Genomic DNA, 20,808 nt, shown 5'->3' with positions numbered 1-20,808 from the left:
TTGGAATGCTTAGTTCATCGATTGTGTGACAGGCCAGTTGAAACTTGAATATTTAGTCTATGGATTTTGTTCCGGTTGAGATCATCTGGTGGACACGTCACCTGCCATATAGCACCATGGTCGACGTCATGGAGAGGAAGAAGATGACGAACTCCAGGACCTATGAACACCAATACTATGAAAAGGAAGGTCAGGGGTGTCCCTGGTTCGACCATTCCGACGCTCAAGTCAGCTATTGGGAGGAAGAAAAATTATTGTAGAATGATTGCGTTTGGTATTGCATGCATGTGGATGTAATCTCAGTTATATAGACGAATGAGAAAGAAAATTATACCTGCTTATTGAGAATATGCCCAGTCGATTTTATCAGGAGTCGTCTTTTAGCCATTAAGGAGAATATTATCTTTGTCAGAGGAGATATTTTGTCAGGGTATGGAGAATATCCTGACAGGATTATCTGCGATCATTACGGACGATATGTCCCCTCCCTGTCGTAGTCCCGTATTTATTGTCCTTAGTGACGATGATGTGATGGATTGGATTTGATTGTGACCTTCTGAGAGATTTGGAGGACAAAAATATTGTGATCATTAAATGGGTTGGATTTGATTGTTAGAGATTTGACGTGCAAAAAGAGATTAGACCTTCTAAGAGATGTTGTGATCATGAAATAAGACAAGACGAATCAGGACGTGGTCGAGTAGGGGTTATGAATCGGCTAATTGTATTTGATTAAGTGCAGTCAATTGGTCAACCATAACAACCGAGTCTCGCTCCACCCACGTCATGTGTTTGGACATCTCCCTTCATTTGTTTGACGTGTCCCGATCTAAGACCGGTCTTCATGTGCCAGAGCATAATACCCATAACAGATTTCATTTTTCATCGTTCGCCTTAGTAATTTGAGCGCGGAAATATGTACATGGTTTTGAATTTGCCTTTTTAAAGGATTTTTATAATCCTTTAAAAATCCTTCATGTTTAGGATAGTCAAGTCATTTTGTAAGATACTTCATGTTTAGGGTTGGCAACTAACTGAAGACTAAAGACTCCTTGGGATTTAACCAATTGGGAAGAACAGAAAGAAATGCTTAGACTGCTTCTCTGGCCATAGTTTCTCTTATCGAACCAGTTGGAAATTCAATCTGAGTATGATGCTTAGACTGTTTCGAACTGACCAGATTCCCTGCGGATGAGCCAGCCTCACAGTGATGGAAACTGTATTAATTGCCTCTCTAACAACCTTTGGAAGATTTACAGCAGAAGAACTCAATTATGGTACTTGCGAGCTAGTGCTGAGCAGGTCACCAATTCCAGAGGAGCACATAAATTGCAAGTTCTCTGCCTGCACTCTTCTTCCAGTAGGTGGTCCAACGATCATGAATGGTAAAAACAGTGTTTTGTTCAGAAATTATCTCATAAATTTGTCTTTAATTAGAGCAGTATTAGCTGTTAAATTTATGTTTGTTGGATTAAAGAAAGAAAGGAAAAAAACAGAGAAAACTTCAGCAATTCTTGTTTTTTTCTGGACTTTTGTCTTCAAAAGAAACAAGAGGGAGTTTAATTAAGCCTGATTTTGATAATTACTCAATGATCATTTCGATTAAGAAACCATTATATTGCCTCTGTTTCTGGAAGATAATTAAGGTTAATTACGTGCCTGTGTAACAGATTGAATTGGAATTGCCTTGTGGAAGATGATCTCTTTTCTCAAAATGTAGTGCATAAATATGATGGATCTTGAGGAGTGATGGTGGTATCCAAAACCATGAATGCAGCATTAAGTCTTGCTTTTAAACACCTTCCTATCATTGAATCCTTCCTCCTCCCCCGAACCAGCCGACCGATTCGATCGGCTAACCCGTAAACCGATTCGATCGAACCATGATTTCGACATGAAGGTCTTTGTTGCTGAGCTTGAGTTGAGCCGAGTCAGGCTTCGGATTACTGACTGACTAGTCGAACCATTGGATCAATTGATCGAACCGATTGAGCTCACTGGCCAGACGCCTGATCTGTACCTTAATGACTTCTATATTCTGCACCTTTCCCTTCCTATAAAAGCTGATCATCATCACCACCGCCACCTCCATCTCATGTCGCTGCACGCCTCCTCTCCTCCTCCTCCTTCCTCCATCGCCATTACCACTGCCTCGCTCCGCTCTCAATTCTCTCATAATAACGCCATGGGCTTCGAGTTCATCGACCTCCAGCCGCCTTCCCTGCCGCCAATAAGCACTCACAGACCCGGCGGCGGCGACGCCGACGGGAGCGCCGGGGAATGCCTCAGGCCGAGAGGGGAAGAAGCGGATGACCACTGCGTCACGCCCAAGTCGGCCGCCGCGAAGCCGGAAGCGGCGCTGCTGCCGCCTCCGCCGCCGAGGAAGCCGCGGCCGGCCAAGAGGAAGCTCGCGCCGCCGCCGGAGGGATTCTTCCCCGTTCCCAGCGACCTCGCCGCCCTCTTCGTCCCTGTGCCGCCGCCGGCCACCCGGAGAATTCGAGTATGACGTAGCAGAAGAAATACCGCTGCTGATCGATCTCTTCAGCCTTCTCCACAACCATGAGGACTGACAGAGATCATCATACTGTTTCATTTCCCCCCTTTTTTTTTGGCTTAATTTTGTTTTGAATTATGAATAAATTAACAATGTAACCAGGGGCGTAAGTGAAAATTTTCCCTTTCTACCTTCGCATGCAATCCATTACGCTAGAAATACATTTGTAATTAGTAACTTAATTTCTAATTAGCTAGACAATTAGCGTAAACCAAATGGAAGATATACAAAGATACAAGACATAATTATGTAGAATTAAGTGGTATGTTTAAAGTTACCGAAGGTTGTTGCAATCATTAAGAGGAGTAGATCTAAGTAATAGTGTCACATAAAGTGTTGACAAATATCATTCATGTTCTCATGTTGCTCGAGCTAGCAAGGCCTTCAATCTCAAGGTCCTACCAATCTCTCATGTCTGCCTGACCACCTCCAGGCAAGGTTTCAGAGATCGACCCGCATTCGTCGGTCCGATCGATCGATCCAACTCGAAATCAAGACAAAAAATGTATGTTAAGCCAAAAAATTTATGAACATTCAATGAAGGGGCACCCGAAATATTAAGGCACGTTGTTCTTGCAATTGAATGAAAAGGGAATTTCCAGATTGGAAGATACCAGTGCGATAGATCCTCATGAAATGAAGGCAATTCATCTGGATATTAATAAATATAATTCAATTTTTTTAAAAAAAAAATAAGCATGATTTATTTTACGATTTTACATATTTATTGAGAGCTCACACAATTTTTAAGCGATACAAATGAGTGTGATAAAAAGATCTACTTTGAGGGGAAGGAGCCGGGTCGGTGGACGCGAGAGTAGAGCCTAAAAAGCCGGTGGGCGGAGATGGCGGCGACAATTGCCATGGCGAAGGTTGCGAGCAACGCGCATATCACTCCGCCGGCCATCCCCTTGCAGAGCCTACCGTAGATGTTGCATAGCTTCATCCATTGCAACTTGCGCACGCCGAACACCCCCACCAGCCCCCCTTGGAGCCCCGCCATGGTTGTTAGGAAGGTGGCATATGCGGCTCCCTGGAATTTAGTTGCGACGCAGTCAAAGTGGGTTGAGCTCAAGTCAACACACAGTTGCCTTTGTTGCCAATATGAGTTGTAGTTGTCAATTTGGTTAGGCTCGTTGAGTTGGTTAATCTCGTTAAATAATTTAAGTGGATTGTGTTGATATTTTATTAATTTATTTAAAAAGTGGATTTAGGTAAATTGATCCATCGGGACTTGCGATCCATATGGGTCGATCAATGATGGGCTTGAGTTGGCTTAACAAGAGTGGAAAATTTAATGGATTCGTGGATTTAACTCACTTAATTTATAATCAAATTTAAAATTTTTAATTTTTTGATAGACTACTAAATTTAACTTACTTAATTCAAATTTAAAAATTTTAACTTTATATATATATATATATTTTTTTTTCGTGCATTTTTAACTTACGATTAAATCATTTAAGATTTTTTCTTTAGGATTTAAGAATTGAGTTATAGTATTAAAATTTAAAAAAAAATAGTTGCTCACGAGGTGTGTCAGATTATTATTCCATACTTTTTATCTGGCACATTCCATGAGCAATTATTTTTTTTATTTTAAAATTTTTTTATAAGGTTAATATTATAACTCAACTTTTAAATGAAAAAAAAAAAATATTTAATCATAAATAAAAAAATTAAAATTAAAATTAAAATAAAATTAAAAATTGACACAGTCAAACTCTCAGAATCTTCTATTGTGGATGAGTCGCATCGAATAAAATACATATGATGATATTATATATATATATATATATATTATTTATAAGTAGGTCCGTAAATTAGTCCATCTAATTTTTAATCCGTATTAGTTTGAAAATTTTATAATTTGTAAAATAGATTTTTAATAAATTGATCTATTTTATCTTGGATTAATCTATTTGACTAAAGTTTGAATAAAGTTTTGAACAAGTTTAATAAATAAATAAATAAATTCGAATACGGTTAAAATCTCATGTCGTAGTCGAAGATCTATCACGCCATCAATGTCATTAATGGTCGAAAGTCACAGGGAAACTAATAATAATATAAAAAAAAAAGCTTTACCTGGTCCAGCAGGAACTGAAGCCACGCCGCCAACTTGCTCTGCAGACTCGAACTCCGGCCGAGACCGGCTGCCGAAGCCATGCACCTGCAGAGCTGCAGAAGGTGATACCCGGCGGCGACAGAAGCAGTCACCGTCATCACCCTGCAGCAGAAACAGATACAAACATACATATGAAATTAATATATAGCACAAATTGTGGGATCGGCGAGCAGAGCAGAGCACCAAAGGGCAGTCAAATCCTTGACGGTGGCCGTTCTCCTGATGAATATCACGGTCTCGGTCTCTCTGTCCAGGCCTACGAGGAGAGCAGCCGTCGCAGCGAACGCCAGGGACAGCGCCCTCATCCCGCACTCCGCTCCCGCTAGCTCCATGCCCTAGCTCGAGCGAGCTTGTTTGTGGCGTCTTAATTCCAGCTGCGCGCTTGAGGGATCTCTTATAGATCCATTAGTTATTTAGTTCATCCTCGATCGGCATGCAGCAGCACTGGCGACTGAACCACGTCCACGTCGGCTCGGTCGGAAGGCCGTCGCCATCGGGTGGTTGGCCGAGGGCCAGTATGCATGGTGGAGTTAGTTGGACGGAAACTCAAGGACTGTTTGATATACGAAATTTTCATTAATGTGAACAAGATTTATATTTATAAGATATAATTGAATTGGTTACGACGGAATAGAATTATATTATTGAAGTGGATAAAGATTAAATCTTTCATCTGTCATGATTATCTTGATTTATCATTTCATCACAGATGATCGTAAGACTACTGAGATGTTATTTTTGAGATTTGAACTCCTGACTTTTAAATTAAATGATGATAATAATAAATTGGAGGAAACTTATCATTTCAAAAAAATAAGAATTATTTTTATTATAATTTTTAATTAAATATGCAAACACCTCGTGTCTAGAAAAATTTATCTAATAAGCAAAATAGAGAAAAATCTACATTCAAAATTAATAATGAAAGTCAAAAGGAAAAAACATAGAAAGATAAAATAGATTAATTAATAGATGAATAAATTATAATAGCTAGCGACATGACGAAACAAATTTCGTGCGGAAATTGGCTTATTTTAAATGATCGATAAATTTTAATTAATTAAATAAAAATGTTTCAATGCTTTTTTAAAGAAAAGATGCCAATTAATTTTCAACAAGTACGTTTAACTAATGAATAGACAGCGTTGACTCCGTCCAATTGATTGATTATTGAAATAAATGAGGCAGAAATCCATCTCCCTCCCAAAAATTTATTAGTTTTTTAGCAAAATAATTATAAACATTGTAAACGTGAGCGATCGACCCATTTTATTCAATCATAATTTACTAAAAAGATAAACTCAATTTTGCTAAAGTGCACTTTTTTATCAATATTTTTTAAAAAGTTTTTAATAATCTTAACTCTTAAATTTATATCTAATGTTCCATTTCTACTCATCATGATTGAGTTGGAGTAGGACTGAGTCAAAGTGGTTGTTATAGGTCTACCTCAGGCAGGGGTCTATCGCCTGATTTGACAAGCTCGTTTTGAGACTACACCCAACCCCAAGTGTCGCTCGGATAGAAGGTTAACTTGGCCCCGTGCCTTGACTCGGCGACGCTTGAGGTGTGGGTCAGGTCGGGACCCAAAGTCTAACCTCTTGCAAAACCTAAGTCCTTGATCGAGCAGTGACGCAGCTCTGTTCAATATGACAGACTTGATTTCGAGTTCCGAATCTTCACTCAACTATACTCCGACTTGAACCTTATGCCCCAATATCTTGTCTCGCAACCAACCGACTTCACCTCCCTCAGTCGGTTGTATCGCCCTGACAAGACAAAAGTAATCATTTATGGTTAACCTACCCCTTACCCATGTGACATATAATGACTTATGACATGCCTTATCACTATTATAATATTGATGGGACACTTCCCTCATCGGATGATGAGACATCTTCCTCACCCCGATGGGACGTACCTTCTGATAAGATCTCTGAGACAGGATATTTCCTTAATTAAGGAAAAGACATGTTTCCATCTCATTCTCTCACCTTCACCTATATAACGTCCATGCTTTACAAATACATGTACCGTAAATACATCAACTGCTCTATTAGCTCCTTTCGCTTTTCTTCTTCTAGATACTGACTTGAACGTCGGAATAGTCGAGCCAGGGCACCCCTGGCCTTCTCATCGTTCTTGTGTTTGCAGGATCGTGGAGTCCGTCGTCTCCTTCATCATCGCGAAGTCAACCCTGGTGCTAAATAGACGGTGACTTGTCCAGAAGGCAATCTCAATAGGAACACTGGTTGAGCTAAAAGTATCAGCATGGGCTTTCTTCGGATCAGACTAGACTCAAAGGTTGACTCGAGCGCGCAACGACATCTGGTACTTCTTCATCGTCGACATCGTCGGCCGATGACAATCTTAATGGCTGAGATAGCTTTGCAATTTTAAATTATGAGGGGTTTTTTGTTAAACAAATTTATTGATAGGGATGCTTTCCGATAATTTTGAACTTACTGTGCCTCTTTGACATTTACCCAATAATATAGAGATGTTTTTTGGGGAAAAAAACTCTTTAAACGGTGACGAAAGCGTCTAATGATCGCGAGTGTGGTGGGCCACTGATGGGGAGTACGAACACCGGAGCCGGCGTCAAGGAGGAAACCTCGGCGGATGGGGACGGCGGAGACAACACCAACGACGCCTCCGACCCTAGCGCTGGCGGAGTCTTCGCTGAGGGGGAGAAGGTCCTCGCCTACCACGGCCCTCTCATCTACGAAGCCAAGGTCTCGACCTACTACACCCCCTTCTTAGGGTTTACTTGTGTTTTGGCCTTTGTCTTCTGTTCTTGCATCCTCTCCTCCCTCTTTTGTGATACGCCATGGCCAGCATTGACTTTTGTTAACTTGACATGTCGTGGCCGGCTGACAATCTGTAACAATGTGAAATAGTTAATGATTTAGGCTGTTGGTGCAAGCAGGCTCTGCTAGTTTTTTTTTTTTTTTTTTTTTGTTTACATTTAGCTTTTACTACACAAGAAACAACGGAACTTGCAAAAGGAACAACCTTTCTTGCAAAATCCACAACAATTGTCAGCCAAATATGCAAAAGAAATAAGCCATATCTGCAGAAGATCACACCTTCCTGCAGCGACGAATAATACATAATTCAATGTCTATGTGTGAGATTGTGATCTGGTTCCTCTGCTACAGAGGACTTAGCTTCATAGCTGGCATGTCTTATTTTGCGGGTCTAGGAGGGTCATGAAAGAAAGAGCTCTAGTTTTCTTCTACAGTGCGGAAGAATACAAGGGGAGCAGACTGTAAGAGATTGCATGCAGAGGAATACTTCTTTGTGATATCTCCAATTCTTCTAGGCACCTTACATGACGCTTTATGGACACTCGCATGATCTCATGATCCTAGGCAATGCCAATGTCGAAGGACACTGATCACTAATAGGATGATGTAGTTTCGCAAGGAGGGCCAGGTTCCTCCAGGTCAGGAACCTGTTCTTTTGCCAAACTGAAACAGGTCCCATTCCTAACATGACTGAGCATTTGGGCAGGCATGTCACCTTAATGTTCTATAGACACATGTTGAATTTCCACATTGTGTATATAGGCCTATGGATATGCATCACTATAACTTTGTTAAGTTAGTAAATAATATTTAGAACCAAAATGAAGAAGAAAGATACTTAGTGTTTAAGATTGCCACCTGAGGTGAAGTTTGGGAATAGTTCTTGTCGTCACAATTTTGAAACATTTCCCTGTTTTGACTCTGGTTTTACTTTTTCTTACACATTTGATTTTGTTTTTCCTTGTGAATTTGCTTATGAACACTATAAAATTTTGCCGATTTCAATCATTTGTAGGTCCAAAAAGCTGAAATTCGAAAGGATGAATGGAGATACTTCGTTCATTACCTTGTGAGTGAGATTTTATGTTCTCTCAATCAGTTAATAAACACCTGCTTATTAATTACTTTCATTATCTGTATTCTCATTCCTTGCTTCATGGTGAGTTAATTTGGATGGTCACCTGTATCTTTTCCTGCATCTTTTGACTTTGAATTTTAGCAGGCATGTGGGAGTAGAAATGTTCCCTTCTCTAACTGTTGATTTTCTATTTTTTGCAGGGTTGGAACAAGAAGTATGTCTTAGTGGATTGCATTGTCCATGAAAACAAATTTATTTCTCTTGTGCTTGATGCAATTTCTTTTATATTTTGTGTTGGCTCTAGTTGGTGAAATAAGCTAATTTCTGAATCATTCTTTAATCTTTACAGCTGGGATGAATGGGTTCCAGCTGATCGCTTGTTGAAATATACTGAGGAAAACATATGCAAGCAGCAAGCTCTAGAAAAGAACCAAACTAGTGAGAAAAATCCAAGATCTGGACGGTCAACACAAAACAAGCTCAAAGGTTTTTTATGAACTAGTGTTCTCTTTATTTTAATGAGTTAGACAATGTTATTGATCTCACACCAATTGTATTTCTATTTGTTTTTATTTCTTAGTTGGTCTATGTTCATGTCATTTGAACTAATGGGCAATTAGAACTTTAATTGAGAAATAAAAATGGAAAACCAACTTCAATTTCTCTTATTCTGAATGTCAATGATGGTTCCTTTTATCCAGATAATATATAGTCATCAAATTAGAGATTCTTTTGGATACAAACTTATGTGGTTGGCCAATGTTTCTAGAAACTGTCAACTAACGCCTGGTACCAGATATCCATCCACATGTTGGGTGTATTTTCTGTGTGATGGATGGCATTATCTGAATGTTGACCAAAACTAATATCTTAGAAGTAGAAACCTTCAAAATTTTGGCTCCTTTTAGTTTCAAATTTTTTTTCTACCAAACAGTCACTGATCATAATTCCAAGAATGTTAAACTCTTCTCTTGCCCCATTCCTGTTGATATCTTTTGTCTTTCATGTCCTATAACATGTTATGAAAGTTGAATGAGCTGATTGCAGCTTTTTCTTATGCTCTATTTGTGTTTGACAGATGCAAAAGTGGATAGAGAGGATCTGAAAAGCTATGGTATAAACAGTTTGTTTTTGTCATCAAAATTATGCTTCCATTTTCAAGTTGCTTTTCAACTATATATTTTACTCTCACAAAAGTACTGTATTTTTGTATTAAAAATATTTAAGCAATGAACTGCTGTTGTGTTTTCTTTTTCTTTTGTATTTTTTCTTTGCATTTTAAGTGTACTGCTCGGTATTTGATTTCATAATTTTGTAAAAGTAATGATCTTCTTGTCTGAGAATAGATTTTAATGGAGTCTTGTGTGAAACTTCCGTTGTTGCTAAACCTGAAGCTAACCCCCTTCCACGTTTTGTTAATTTGCTTGAATCCAATTAGTACTTTAAATGATATATTCCATCTCAGAGCTTGCTAACATAGTAACCAAGTTGACAAGTTGATGCAAATCACAAAAGGGCATTGATTATTCCTAGATCAATGTAGTGTGACAAATATTCAAATTGATGAAATGCACTGTACTTGGAATATCTGTTCAATGAATCATACATCAAATACATAATGAAGTTCCTTGTGTTGCAGTATATATAGAACTAACCTGAGGTGACCTAAGCTAGGAACTATATTTAAGATGAAAATTTGCGATGGAAAAACCGAAGTAATTAAAGTGGTGAGTGATTGAGCAGCCCAAATGCTTGTTTACTTAAGTTACATCTATCTTACATGGTTGAAATGCATCCATGGGTATAAAACCTCTGCTGCCAATGTTGGTTGCACGGTTGGGCATGGTTTGCAAGCTTCATTGCTGCTAACTGGCTGAGAAACATCATTTTAAATATGATACACTCACAGTTCTATGCAATGTTTTATGGTCTTTAGTTCATGACCCTGAATGCTGATCAGATTCAGCTGGTAATGTAATGGGTATGACAAGAGGCTTAAAAAATGGTCGGGTCACTGCATTATGTACAACTATTTCACTTATTTTAGGAGCTACAACACATGGTGGACGAGCTAAATTAATTGCTTGGATCCTGCACATGGAAAAACCACTAAGTTGACTGCTTGCGCACTAATTGGCCACCTTGGCATTAGTGATTCCTCTGACTGCACTCTTTTTAAGTCTCTAGTAACGGATGGCACTTAAGCTGCCTAGAACTGACTCCTGATCAATCCCCATGATTATTGGTGTAGTACATTATTTTCTGTCAGTCCTTATGTCTATGGTTTCCCTGGCAAAGTAGATCATACCAATGCAAGGCCTGAGAGCTGATTCTTGGCCATAGACAAGGTAATCATTTTCTCCATTTGATTGCTGTGACAGTCTCATCCTATTTATGCTTCAGGAGTAAAATGCAATCTTTGTGATCTCGTGATATTCTTTTAAATTGAATTGACTGAAGAGTTTTATCATGTTGCATGTTGCCTGGTATTATTGTTTGTACATTTACACATTATAATCATATCAGTTGAATTTTTCACAGGAGAAAAAACATTTTCCATGTGTTTGACTCATCTTTTTTGTCTTCATTACCAGTGTCTAAAGGCAAGAAGAGGAAGGTTCAATCTGGTCTTGAGGTTTGTGATCGATGCACTGTTTTTCCTGCCCTACGATAACCTGCCATGTGATTTTACAACACGTTCTCTTTTCTGACGTTGGAATTTTGTCAGACTAGTTAGGTGATAACATGTCAGTTTGGATGCTCCAAATAAAAAATTTAGCTCTTCTGGAAAAGATTTGATGTAAAACTGACTGTGTTAAATTAATAACATAAGCTAAAAGAATTTCCTTTAACTTATTTTATGCATAAATAATGAGATAAATTTCAGAAATCTTTTCCTTATAAAAACTCTAGTAGAGCACCTAGAAGTCATTGATTTAAAGGCAATTTACACTCTGGTTTTTCATATCCACCAAGATACGTCCCTGTTTGTTTTTTTTTTACCCAAAACTTGCCCTTTCTTTTTTATTGCACTCTTCCATATCAAAATTTCCTCCATCAAATTGGTCACAAGTTGATTTTGAAATTAGCACGTGACAATATTTTCACTTGAAAATTTATGCACGAGTTCATATTCATCTAAAACATGCATTTTAGGGCTACTTACAGTCTAATGGTGCCTAATAAATTCACTTTGCCTAAATGAGTTTGTTTGGTACAGTCATATGGTAATGGTAACTAAAACAACCTACTTTCATCTGAACAAGCTTATTTCAAAATCAGCTTAAAATCTAATTTCATTGGTCAACAAGTTGATTTTGAGATCAAATTATGATATTATTTTCATTTCAAATATTATGTACAAGTTCAATTCCACCTATAATGTGCTTTTTTGGGATACTTACATCCTATAGGTGCCTGAACTAATCTCTTTCACCTAAACAAGATGATTTCAAATTCAGCTTGCAATTTGATTTCATGATAACAGGCTGATTCTAGAATCAATTTGTACAATTTTTTCACTTGAAATTTCACATGTGAATTCATTTCCACCCCAAATGTACTTTTTTTGGAATACTCGCATTTGAAGGTGTCTAAACAACTCTCTTATCTAAATAAGTTGATTTCAAAATCATTTTGGAAGCTGATTTCAGTATCAGCTTGTATTTGGAGCTTGATATCGATCTAGTGTAGGGAAATTTTAAATGGAAGAGTATAATGGGAACGAAGAGAGAGTATTGTGTTTTAGAAAAAAAGGAAAAGAAGGTCGTGCTTTGGCAAATTTGGCAAGTCTTCTCCTTGATTTAATGAATCTCTACCTTTGACCAAAGAAAACTACACCTAGAACATTTAATACTGGGTAAATAATTTTTCATAGAGAGGGGTCAAATTTAGGAAGAAAGAATAGTGAATATCATTATATGAAATAAATCACATTTTTTTCGAAATGACAACAATGAAAACTATTATTTTTTAAATAAATAGTAAATAATTTATAGTGTGCATTTGTCAATATTTTAACCATAGAAAATTGCAAATACAAATTTTTTTAGTAATAATGAAGAGGTTTCAATGTTGCAGTAATATTGAGATCTCTCGGATCAGTTTTAGATATGCTGATTAGATATTCATAAATTACTTTCTACATTTTACACCTTCAATTCTGATCCATTCTATTTTGTCTATCTATTACCTATATAAATTTATTGGTCACCTTCAACTATGCTCGTAGCATCTTAACCTTTTTTTCTTGCTTTATTATTAAATAGAGCTACACCTAGTTGCTCCTTGAAATAATAATTTGTATGTGATCTTTTCTAGTAAACCTTACATATCCATTTTAGTTTTCTCATATTTGCGAAAGCAACTTTTTGTAATGTTTTATACCTGCCATGGTTTTAAAAATGGTGTCCTAGGCATTTGAAGCAGGGTACTGCATCCTATATATGGTTGGCTTCAATATTCTCGACCAGCCTGCTTAACCGTCCACAGTCAGATATGCAAACATCCAACAAATTGACATTGCAATTAATTCGAACCAGCTAATTTTTCTGTCCAGGTCATTTGCAAAAGATTTACCAAGGAGATTCATGGCTGATGAATTCATCTAGTACTAATGTAAAATAATACGAATTTGGTTGACTCTTGTGTAAACCTATAATCAAAAAATTATTTGTTACACTACTACTAGTATGTTTAACATCAGTAACTACATCATTGTACACGCCAATATCATTATTCTATATTTCTTTTCTCTAATATCCACCACGTAAATGGCTTTATAAGGAAAAATCATAAATTATTTTCAGTGCTAATGAAAATTCTATGTAAGTCCTGCTTATCTCTATACTTTTTCATAGTTGTCTTAATAAATGAATAACATATATTGCTGACTTTCCAAGTATGAAATCAAATTGAAGTTTCAAAATATTTATTGATTTTTTAGTCTTCTGTCACTAACCCTTGAAGTTTCCATGGTAGTATTGTACTCAACAACTTATAATTGGAATATTGTAAGTCACCTTTATTCTTATATTGGATTGAATAACTTTTCATCCATTCCTTAGTCATCTTCTTAAAAATCTTAGTCAAATTATATAATCTCCTGAATTCTTCACTATTTCAATAGGAATATCATCGGCATTTATAGTTCTACCATCGTTCATTTTGTTTAAAGTTTCTTTAGTCTTATTCATTTTATATTATAAATCTATGATTCCTAAACTTAGTGTTTAAGACATTCTTATAAATCTAAACTATTCTTTTTTGTCACTTCGAAAGTACTATGTATGGCACACCTCATTAACTATTTCAGAAACCACCTAATGGGTTACATCTTTTTCTATGTTTGGATGAGAAGAGACCAGAGAATCTTGTGAAATTACAGTTTCCTCTGACTCTTAAGAAGCAGTTGGTTGATGAATGGGAATTAGTTACTCAACTGGGTAAGGTAAAACTTCCTTCTTTGTTCTTTTGAAAATGTCAGGTGCTTGATAATATATTCTTATTCTTCAGTTGACATATATTTCCAAATTTATCTTACCATAGCAACTTCTTGTAATTATTTGTCGAATTCTACTGATATCCTTTTTGGTGAAGCCAAGCTGACTGGTTCGTTTTCCAGCTCAACTATTAGAGGATTATATTGTTTTTTTAGGTTACCAGAAGTGAAGTCTTGCAAAATACATTGTATTTAAGCTGAATGATGCATGAGATGACAACCATGATCTGATTTGCACCTAGAAACTTCTTGGTATTTGAGCAACCTAGGAACTCATTTTGACAGGTTCAATGGATAGATCACTGAGTGGCTGGTCTGTTAATCAAGGATCCTGTTCTGGCTTTTAGTGTGCTTTACCAAATGATGTACTTTTTGATGGTTGCTAACATGTTCAATGATTGTTAGTTGATTGAACTGAGAATTTTAAAAAGCTGAATATTGGAGGAAAGTGTTGACAAAAAGTTGGGTGAACATTTTGAACTTATCACTGAATTTTTGGGCTATTGTCCCCTAGAATCTTTTTTTTTTTTACAAATCTGCGTGCATGATTTCATAATAAATCCAACCTGGCTTGAATTGCAGTCGAGTGTTTGAGTTCCTCACTAGTATCCAAAATGGCACTATGGTGACAAATAAAATTTTGGGTACCATGGTCTAAAATCCGAGGTCTTGATCCGCCACTTGTATCATTTTCACTCAAATCGAAGTTGCATTATGATAATTGAAAATTTATTGGTTTTCTTATGGTATGGTATAGGTGCACTGAGCTATTCAAAACTAATAGTAATCCAAATCAAGTGATATATAGTTGGTTAAATATTACATACCTTGTATTGGGGTTTTCCCTATCATTACTCATCAAATCCATGACTAACTTGAACTTTTGCTGTTTATTAATCACAATATAGATGCCATGTAGAAAATTGCACTCATCTTCGTTATTCCTAACCTACTCATTAGGTAGTAAATCATCCCCGTAAATTGTGGCAGATAGCGACCCTTGGTCTCTTGGTTGCGCCTCTTTAGTAAATGCGTCTAATTGTTATGTTTAAACACAAGTTTTGCATTTTCTGTTTTGCAATTCACTTAGATAAGAGAACTGACCCAAAATGCTTATGCTCCAATTGATAATAGCTCACTCAACGAAGTTCATAGAGCTTCTTGAAGTCCACAACTCACTATTTGAGACGAAATTGGGGTGTCACACATTACATCTAGCAAGTTTAAATTACTAGTAAGTCTCTAGAACAACAAACAAGAACACAAATTTATCTTTATCTCTCCTTGTTGACACTATTCCAAACCATTTACAACTACGCATCCGGCCTCTCTTTGGTTTGTCCTGTAGTCCAACTGGCTTATGATTTATGAAGGTAGTTGTTTCTAAACATATCTATTCAATATGCATCCAGATACTGAAATAGAAGTACCATGCATTTCTATGCATAGGCCAGTGCTTGAAATTCATTTCTATGCAAAACTATAAAATATTTGCATGCATTTATATGCAGCATGCTTATTTACATATGAACATATAGATATTCCATTGGGCCAATGCATTTGAAAGGAATCATAGAAGGATGCTATAATATTGCTCTAATATTTTTTTTTCACTTATTCTACATTTTATATGTGAAATCATTGTTATGATTTTCTCCGTCAATTTAAGATGATGAACAACTCCTGTTAGCCTAATAGTGCCTCTGTTGCAGCTAGTGAAACTTCCTCGATCTCCAAATGTTGATGAAATCCTAAAGAAGTACCTTGATTACTGGATAAAGAAAGATGGGAAGTAAGTTTTGGATGCCAAAACTGCTAATGCCTAATCTGCATTATTCTTCTGTTGACTTAATAGTGGCTGTTCTTTTTGTATAAATAATTTATTCCCTGAGTTTCTTTTTCTCTTGCTTTTGCACCGTTATCTTCTTCTGATATGATTTCTCCTGGAAACTTTGCTCTAAATCTTAGTCGTTTGTCTCTTAGAGTATCAATCAGTGATAATTGACAGCTCTTTTGTTTTCATCTAAATTTCTAAAATGCAAATATTGGCATCTTAATTTGTTTCATCTTACTTATCTAGGATTATGAATACATTTTATATATCGAGATGAGAAAAGTAGGAAAAGGTGAAAATGAGAAATGAGTTTGGATTTTTTTTTGGCATTTTCCAGCATGGAGGACTTTTTTGTTTTATTTTTATTTTATTGTAAAAAATCTAACAGAAGTTTTTATCTTATTCACGTTCCCTTCTCATGGTTGACTAAAGCCTGTATAGCTTCTTGGTTTCCTTTTTGATTAACTGGGGATATTACTCCTCTGCATGGTCAAGTGGGTATTCTTGTTGCTTCAAACTCGTGTATTTTCCTTTTTTTTTTAAAAAAACTTTATGGACTTATTATTGCTTCTTTCAATATGCAGCAACCTTAAGGCTGCTAGGAATCTTTAGGTAGTTGTCTTGGCATTTAACCTTTCCTAACGGCCAGTTGCTACTGTGAGTGATTTCTTTAAAACTTGTAGGATTACGGAGTCGGTTGGTGATATTCTTAAAGGCTTGCGTTGCTATTTTGACAAGGCATTACCGGCAATGCTTTTGTACAAAAAGGAGCGGCAACAATATCATGAAGCAATTCGTGATGATGTGTCTCCTTCAACAGTGTATGGAGCAGAACATCTTTTACGCCTTTTTGGTATGCTCTTACCTCAATTTGATAACATTTTTTTCTTTATGTCAGACTCTTCTCACACATGTTATATTGCCTATGAACATCATTTTACCATTGTAGCAAATATGTAAAGTATGATACGATTGCTTGATCTTGTCCATGAGATGTTCTACACGATTTTTAGTACTTAAATTGTAGTGGATGGTACTGGCCACATGCCAAAACAGCAGGAGCCAGAATCTCATTAGTATACAACTTATAGTAAATGCCTTACATTTTGATACATTTGTGGTAAATTTGTTTTTGTCTATAGTAAAATTGCCTGAGCTGCTTGCCTGCGTCAACATGGAGGAAGAAGCACTTGCGAAATTGCAGCAGAAACTGTTGGACATCCTCAGGTAGGTTTTAGTTTCTCGAAAATCTTTTCTTATCGATTAGTCATTTGATTTTGGGGTTGATACGGACAAAAGTATTCATCAACAAATAATTAGCAGTAAATTTCAGGTTTTTCCTTGCAGGTTTTTGCAGAAAAATCAAAGTTCCTTTTTTCCTTTCGGCCTACGATGGTTCCTCAGGAGGAGCGGATGAATCTGATGCCAAATAGAAATTTACAGTTTTCATGTTGCAATCTCCCAAAACTCCAAATGATCTGAGACCTTATTTCCGTCCAGTACTTTATGGTTTAGCTACCAGGTTGTACATTCAAAACGATTAGCTTGTCTCTTAATTTAAGATGCACTAGTAGACGCTTGACTCATGATTTAACTGATGAGATTGCTGCAATTTGCGAGTGCTCATGATTTTTGTGATGGATTATTCCGTTGTGTGCTCAAATGGGAGATGAAGGACAATCACAACCTTGTTGATCGATCTGCAGTTTCAGGTATTTCTTTTTATAGAATATTTAGATGCTTCTTTACAGGATGCGGAATTCATGGTTGAATTGTCTTCTTGAATTGCAGGTATATAAAAGATTTTAGTAGCTGCAGAAAAAAAGGAAGATTTTTTTTTTTGAAAACTAAAATGCAGTTCTCTTCGACGGGTAGATTGTGGACGCTAACAGTCGTATCAACGATTCTACAGTGGATAAATTGAAGATAGCAACTAAATTGATAGAACATATGATTATTCTCCAGTGTAATGGAAGATACTGAGTTGTCAACGTCATGATCCTGCAACTGCGGAAGTGGAGGAGGCGGAGGCGGCGGCGGCGGAGCATAGCGCCGCCTTCTCCAACACTTGGACGGCATCCTTAATGGAGGGCCTCCGATGCGGCGCCACCGCGCAGCAATCGAATCCCAGCCTGAAGCAGCGCAGCAGCGCCTCCTCCCGCCCCTCCACCTCCGCCCTCACCGCCGGGTCCGTCATCCTCAGAATCCGGTTCCTCTCCTCCACCACGAACCCCGCCGCCCCCTGCCCGATCTCCGCCTCCGAAAGCGCTCGCCCGGCGACCAACTCCAGAAGCAGAGCCCCGAAGGAGTACACGTCCCATTTAGCGTTGGGCTTCAGGTTCTTCAGCTTCTCCGGCGCCTGGTACCGTGCCGCCGCGACTGCCGCTGTGGCGGAGGTGGATGCGCGAGGGCTGACTTCGGTGACCCCTGACAACGCCGGCGACGGAAGCTCCGTCGGGTTGCTCTGCGATTGCACCGGCCGCTTGGTTCCGAAGAGCCGCGCTGATGCGCTCAATCGGGGGGCGCCGTCGCCTGAGATGAGGCGGTCCAGGCCGAAGTCGGCGATCTTGGGCTCCATCTCTGCGTCTAGGAGAACGTTGCTTGGTTTGATGTTGCCATGGGTGGCCTTCTTCTCGTGGAGGTAAGCGAGTCCCCTGGCCAGTCCTCTCGCCACTCGAAGCCGCGATTCCCAGTTCAGGTGCAACGCCGACGAGCCAAGCTTCTCTAAGAACCACAATTGATTGCACATAGTTAAGTTCAAGAAGTTGATGAATCAAATCCGAAACCAGTAGAGAGAGAGAGATGAATTTTTACTGGTAAATGAGACGTTGGCTAGGCTGCCATTCGAGGCGAAGTCGTGGATGAGGAGCTTCTCGTCGGCACCCCAGTAGAAGCCGCGGAGGCGGAGGAGGTTCGGGTGGCGGAATTTGGCGATGCCGCGGACCTGCGCTTCGAAGTCCTTCAGTCTGTCGGCGGCGCCGCCCTCTCCGATGCGACGCACGGCGAGGGCGCTGCCGTCGGCGAACACCGCCTTGTAGACGATACTCGACCCGGTGGCGCCGATCACGAAAGCTGAGGCCTTGAGCAAGGTTTCGAGCTCCAGCTGCGGCTCTCCGTCGACGGTGACGAGAGTGGCCCTCTGTGGCTTCAGCTGCCGCGGTAGTGGAGGGGTCCCTCCTCCGCTGCCGTCATCCCTTCCTCTTCCCTTGTGGAGTCTCTCCTCTGCTTCTGTTTCGGCGGAAGTGGACTGGCCGGAAGTCTCATCGCTGTAATCTTCGTCCCCTTTCTTGGTAAGGCAACAGGGAAGCCCACCGAAGACATGGCATTCAGTGGCTGCATCCTCGGCCGGTTGGTGCTGCTCGTGCCCTATTTCTTCTCTATGTTCTCCACTCTTCTTCTTCTTCTTCGCCTGGTACACGTAGAAGAACACTGCTAAAAGAAGCCCGACTCCGGCCAGGTCGCCGACTGCTATCGCAATGACTACCGCCGGCCGGAGCCTGACCTGAGCTTTTCCGACACTCGCCGATGAATCCCCTTCGGTGTTCTTGGGCAGGACAGCGAAAGCGGGAGGAGACTTGGGCGCCAATGGAGCTTCAGTTGCCGGATCCGGCGGCTTATATAGCGTGGAAGGGATCGTGCAGAGATTCTCGAGTGGCTTCCCGCAGAGCCCCGGATTCCCAGCGAACGCTGCCGGCTTCTGCGACGCGAAAGCACCTACCTGTGGAACCCATCCGGTGAGATGATTGAAGGCCAAATCCACGGTGGCGTTCACCGGAATTTCCGAGGCGAATGCAGGCGGAATTTCGCCGGCTAACTGGTTGTGCGACAAGTTAAGGTACCGAAGCCATCGTCCGCCGAAGCCCGGCGGGATTGTGCCGCTGGATGAGATTGGAGCTCATGTCCAAGTGCTCAACTCGGCCAAATCCTCCATCGGCGAGCTCACCGCAGAGGTGATTATTCGCCAGGGAGACGACGGCGAGGCCCGGAAGCAGGGCGAGGGTGACCGGTATTGCGCCTTCCAAAGCGTTGCCGGAGAGATTAAGCACTTGGAGGTTGCTCAACCGACCGTCATCGAGGTCGGGGAACTCACCGGAAATCTCATTGCTAGCCAGGGAGAGGATCCGCAGCTCAGACAAGTTGAGAATGGAGGCCGGGAGTGTGCCATAAATCGCGTTGCCGGAGAGGTCGAGGTGGCGAAGATGCTCGAGGAGGCCGAGCTCCGGCGGGATACGGCCTGAGAGGTGGGAATCAGGAAGAATCAAAGATATAACACGGGAGGCAACTGACGCAGTGGCATTGACTACAGCGGGGAAGCCCATGCAAGCGACTCCGTTCCAGAAGCAGGGCGTGGCGTCGTCGGAGTTCCAGTCGGCGAGCTCGGCGAGGGGGTCGGAGAGGATGGACCGCTTGAAATGGAGCAGCAGCTCTCCATCTTGGTTCAAGCCCAGCGCCGGCGCAATGGAAAGAAGGGAACAAAGAACCAGAGCAAGAACGCCGGTCGTCTGCAACATGGAGCCGCTCATGTTTCAGCGCATTGACAGACGAGAAGAAGGAAGCTGTGGAAATGGATATTGCTGTCTTACTACCAGAGATAGTCTAATCCAGAATACATTGGAAAACTTCTTCCTTGATCTGAAGACTTGATTATGGTGGTCCAGACTCCAGACGAGAATCTCCAAAACAGTTCGTGAATTACCATGCAAAACAGAGGATTGTAAGTTTGTTACTTCTATTTCTGTGTGCAGTGTTTGCTTGTAGGAATGGTTTCACAGCATTCAGCGAGTAATTTGCTGCTGCTGTCGCTGCTGCTGCACAGCGATCCCTGTGAAGAAGAGCAGTCGCAGTCGCCGTCTGAAGGGACTGTCCTGACCTCGGCCTTGGCTGGTCCGAAACTAAAGCTACTT

The 20,808-nt window shown here is 39.8% G+C and overlaps 2 protein-coding genes and 1 pseudogene across 2 annotated transcripts; 1 reads left to right on the top strand and 2 right to left on the bottom strand.

Moving 5' to 3' along the window:
- Positions 1 to 3,220: 3,220 nt before the first annotated feature.
- Positions 3,221 to 5,074, bottom strand: LOC141841813 (CASP-like protein 2C1). The gene is made up of 3 exons (XM_074730011.1): positions 4,866 to 5,074; positions 4,643 to 4,784; positions 3,221 to 3,587 (listed from the first exon to the last, which is right to left on the bottom strand). Exons 1-3 carry the CDS (start codon positions 5,012 to 5,014, stop codon positions 3,333 to 3,335), a joined length of 546 nt encoding a protein of 181 aa, XP_074586112.1. The 5' UTR covers positions 5,015 to 5,074; the 3' UTR covers positions 3,221 to 3,332.
- A 2,152-nt stretch (positions 5,075 to 7,226) lies between these two features.
- On the top strand, positions 7,227 to 17,490 carry LOC141840742 (protein MRG1-like). Its single transcript, XM_074728806.1, is given in 12 exon segments — positions 7,227 to 7,417; positions 8,508 to 8,561; positions 8,771 to 8,784; positions 8,920 to 9,056; positions 9,649 to 9,684; positions 11,165 to 11,205; positions 13,930 to 14,019; positions 15,783 to 15,862; positions 16,588 to 16,757; positions 17,047 to 17,131; positions 17,252 to 17,276; positions 17,278 to 17,490. Coding segments are annotated over 12 exon segments (954 nt in total). The 5' UTR covers positions 7,227 to 7,255; the 3' UTR covers positions 17,338 to 17,490.
- A 407-nt stretch (positions 17,491 to 17,897) lies between these two features.
- On the bottom strand, positions 17,898 to 20,415 carry LOC141837537 (putative LRR receptor-like serine/threonine-protein kinase At4g37250; annotated as a pseudogene).
- Positions 20,416 to 20,808: the final 393 nt, after the last annotated feature.

Source organism: Curcuma longa, chromosome 11 (assembly GCF_044706935.1).
Source record: "Curcuma longa cultivar G26 ecotype Majalengka, Jawa Barat chromosome 11, ITB_CL_G26_1.1, whole genome shotgun sequence".
Lineage (NCBI taxonomy): Eukaryota > Viridiplantae > Streptophyta > Magnoliopsida > Zingiberales > Zingiberaceae > Curcuma > Curcuma longa.
Note: the sequence above shows the minus strand (reverse complement) of the source record. Positions and strands in the feature narration are given on the sequence as shown.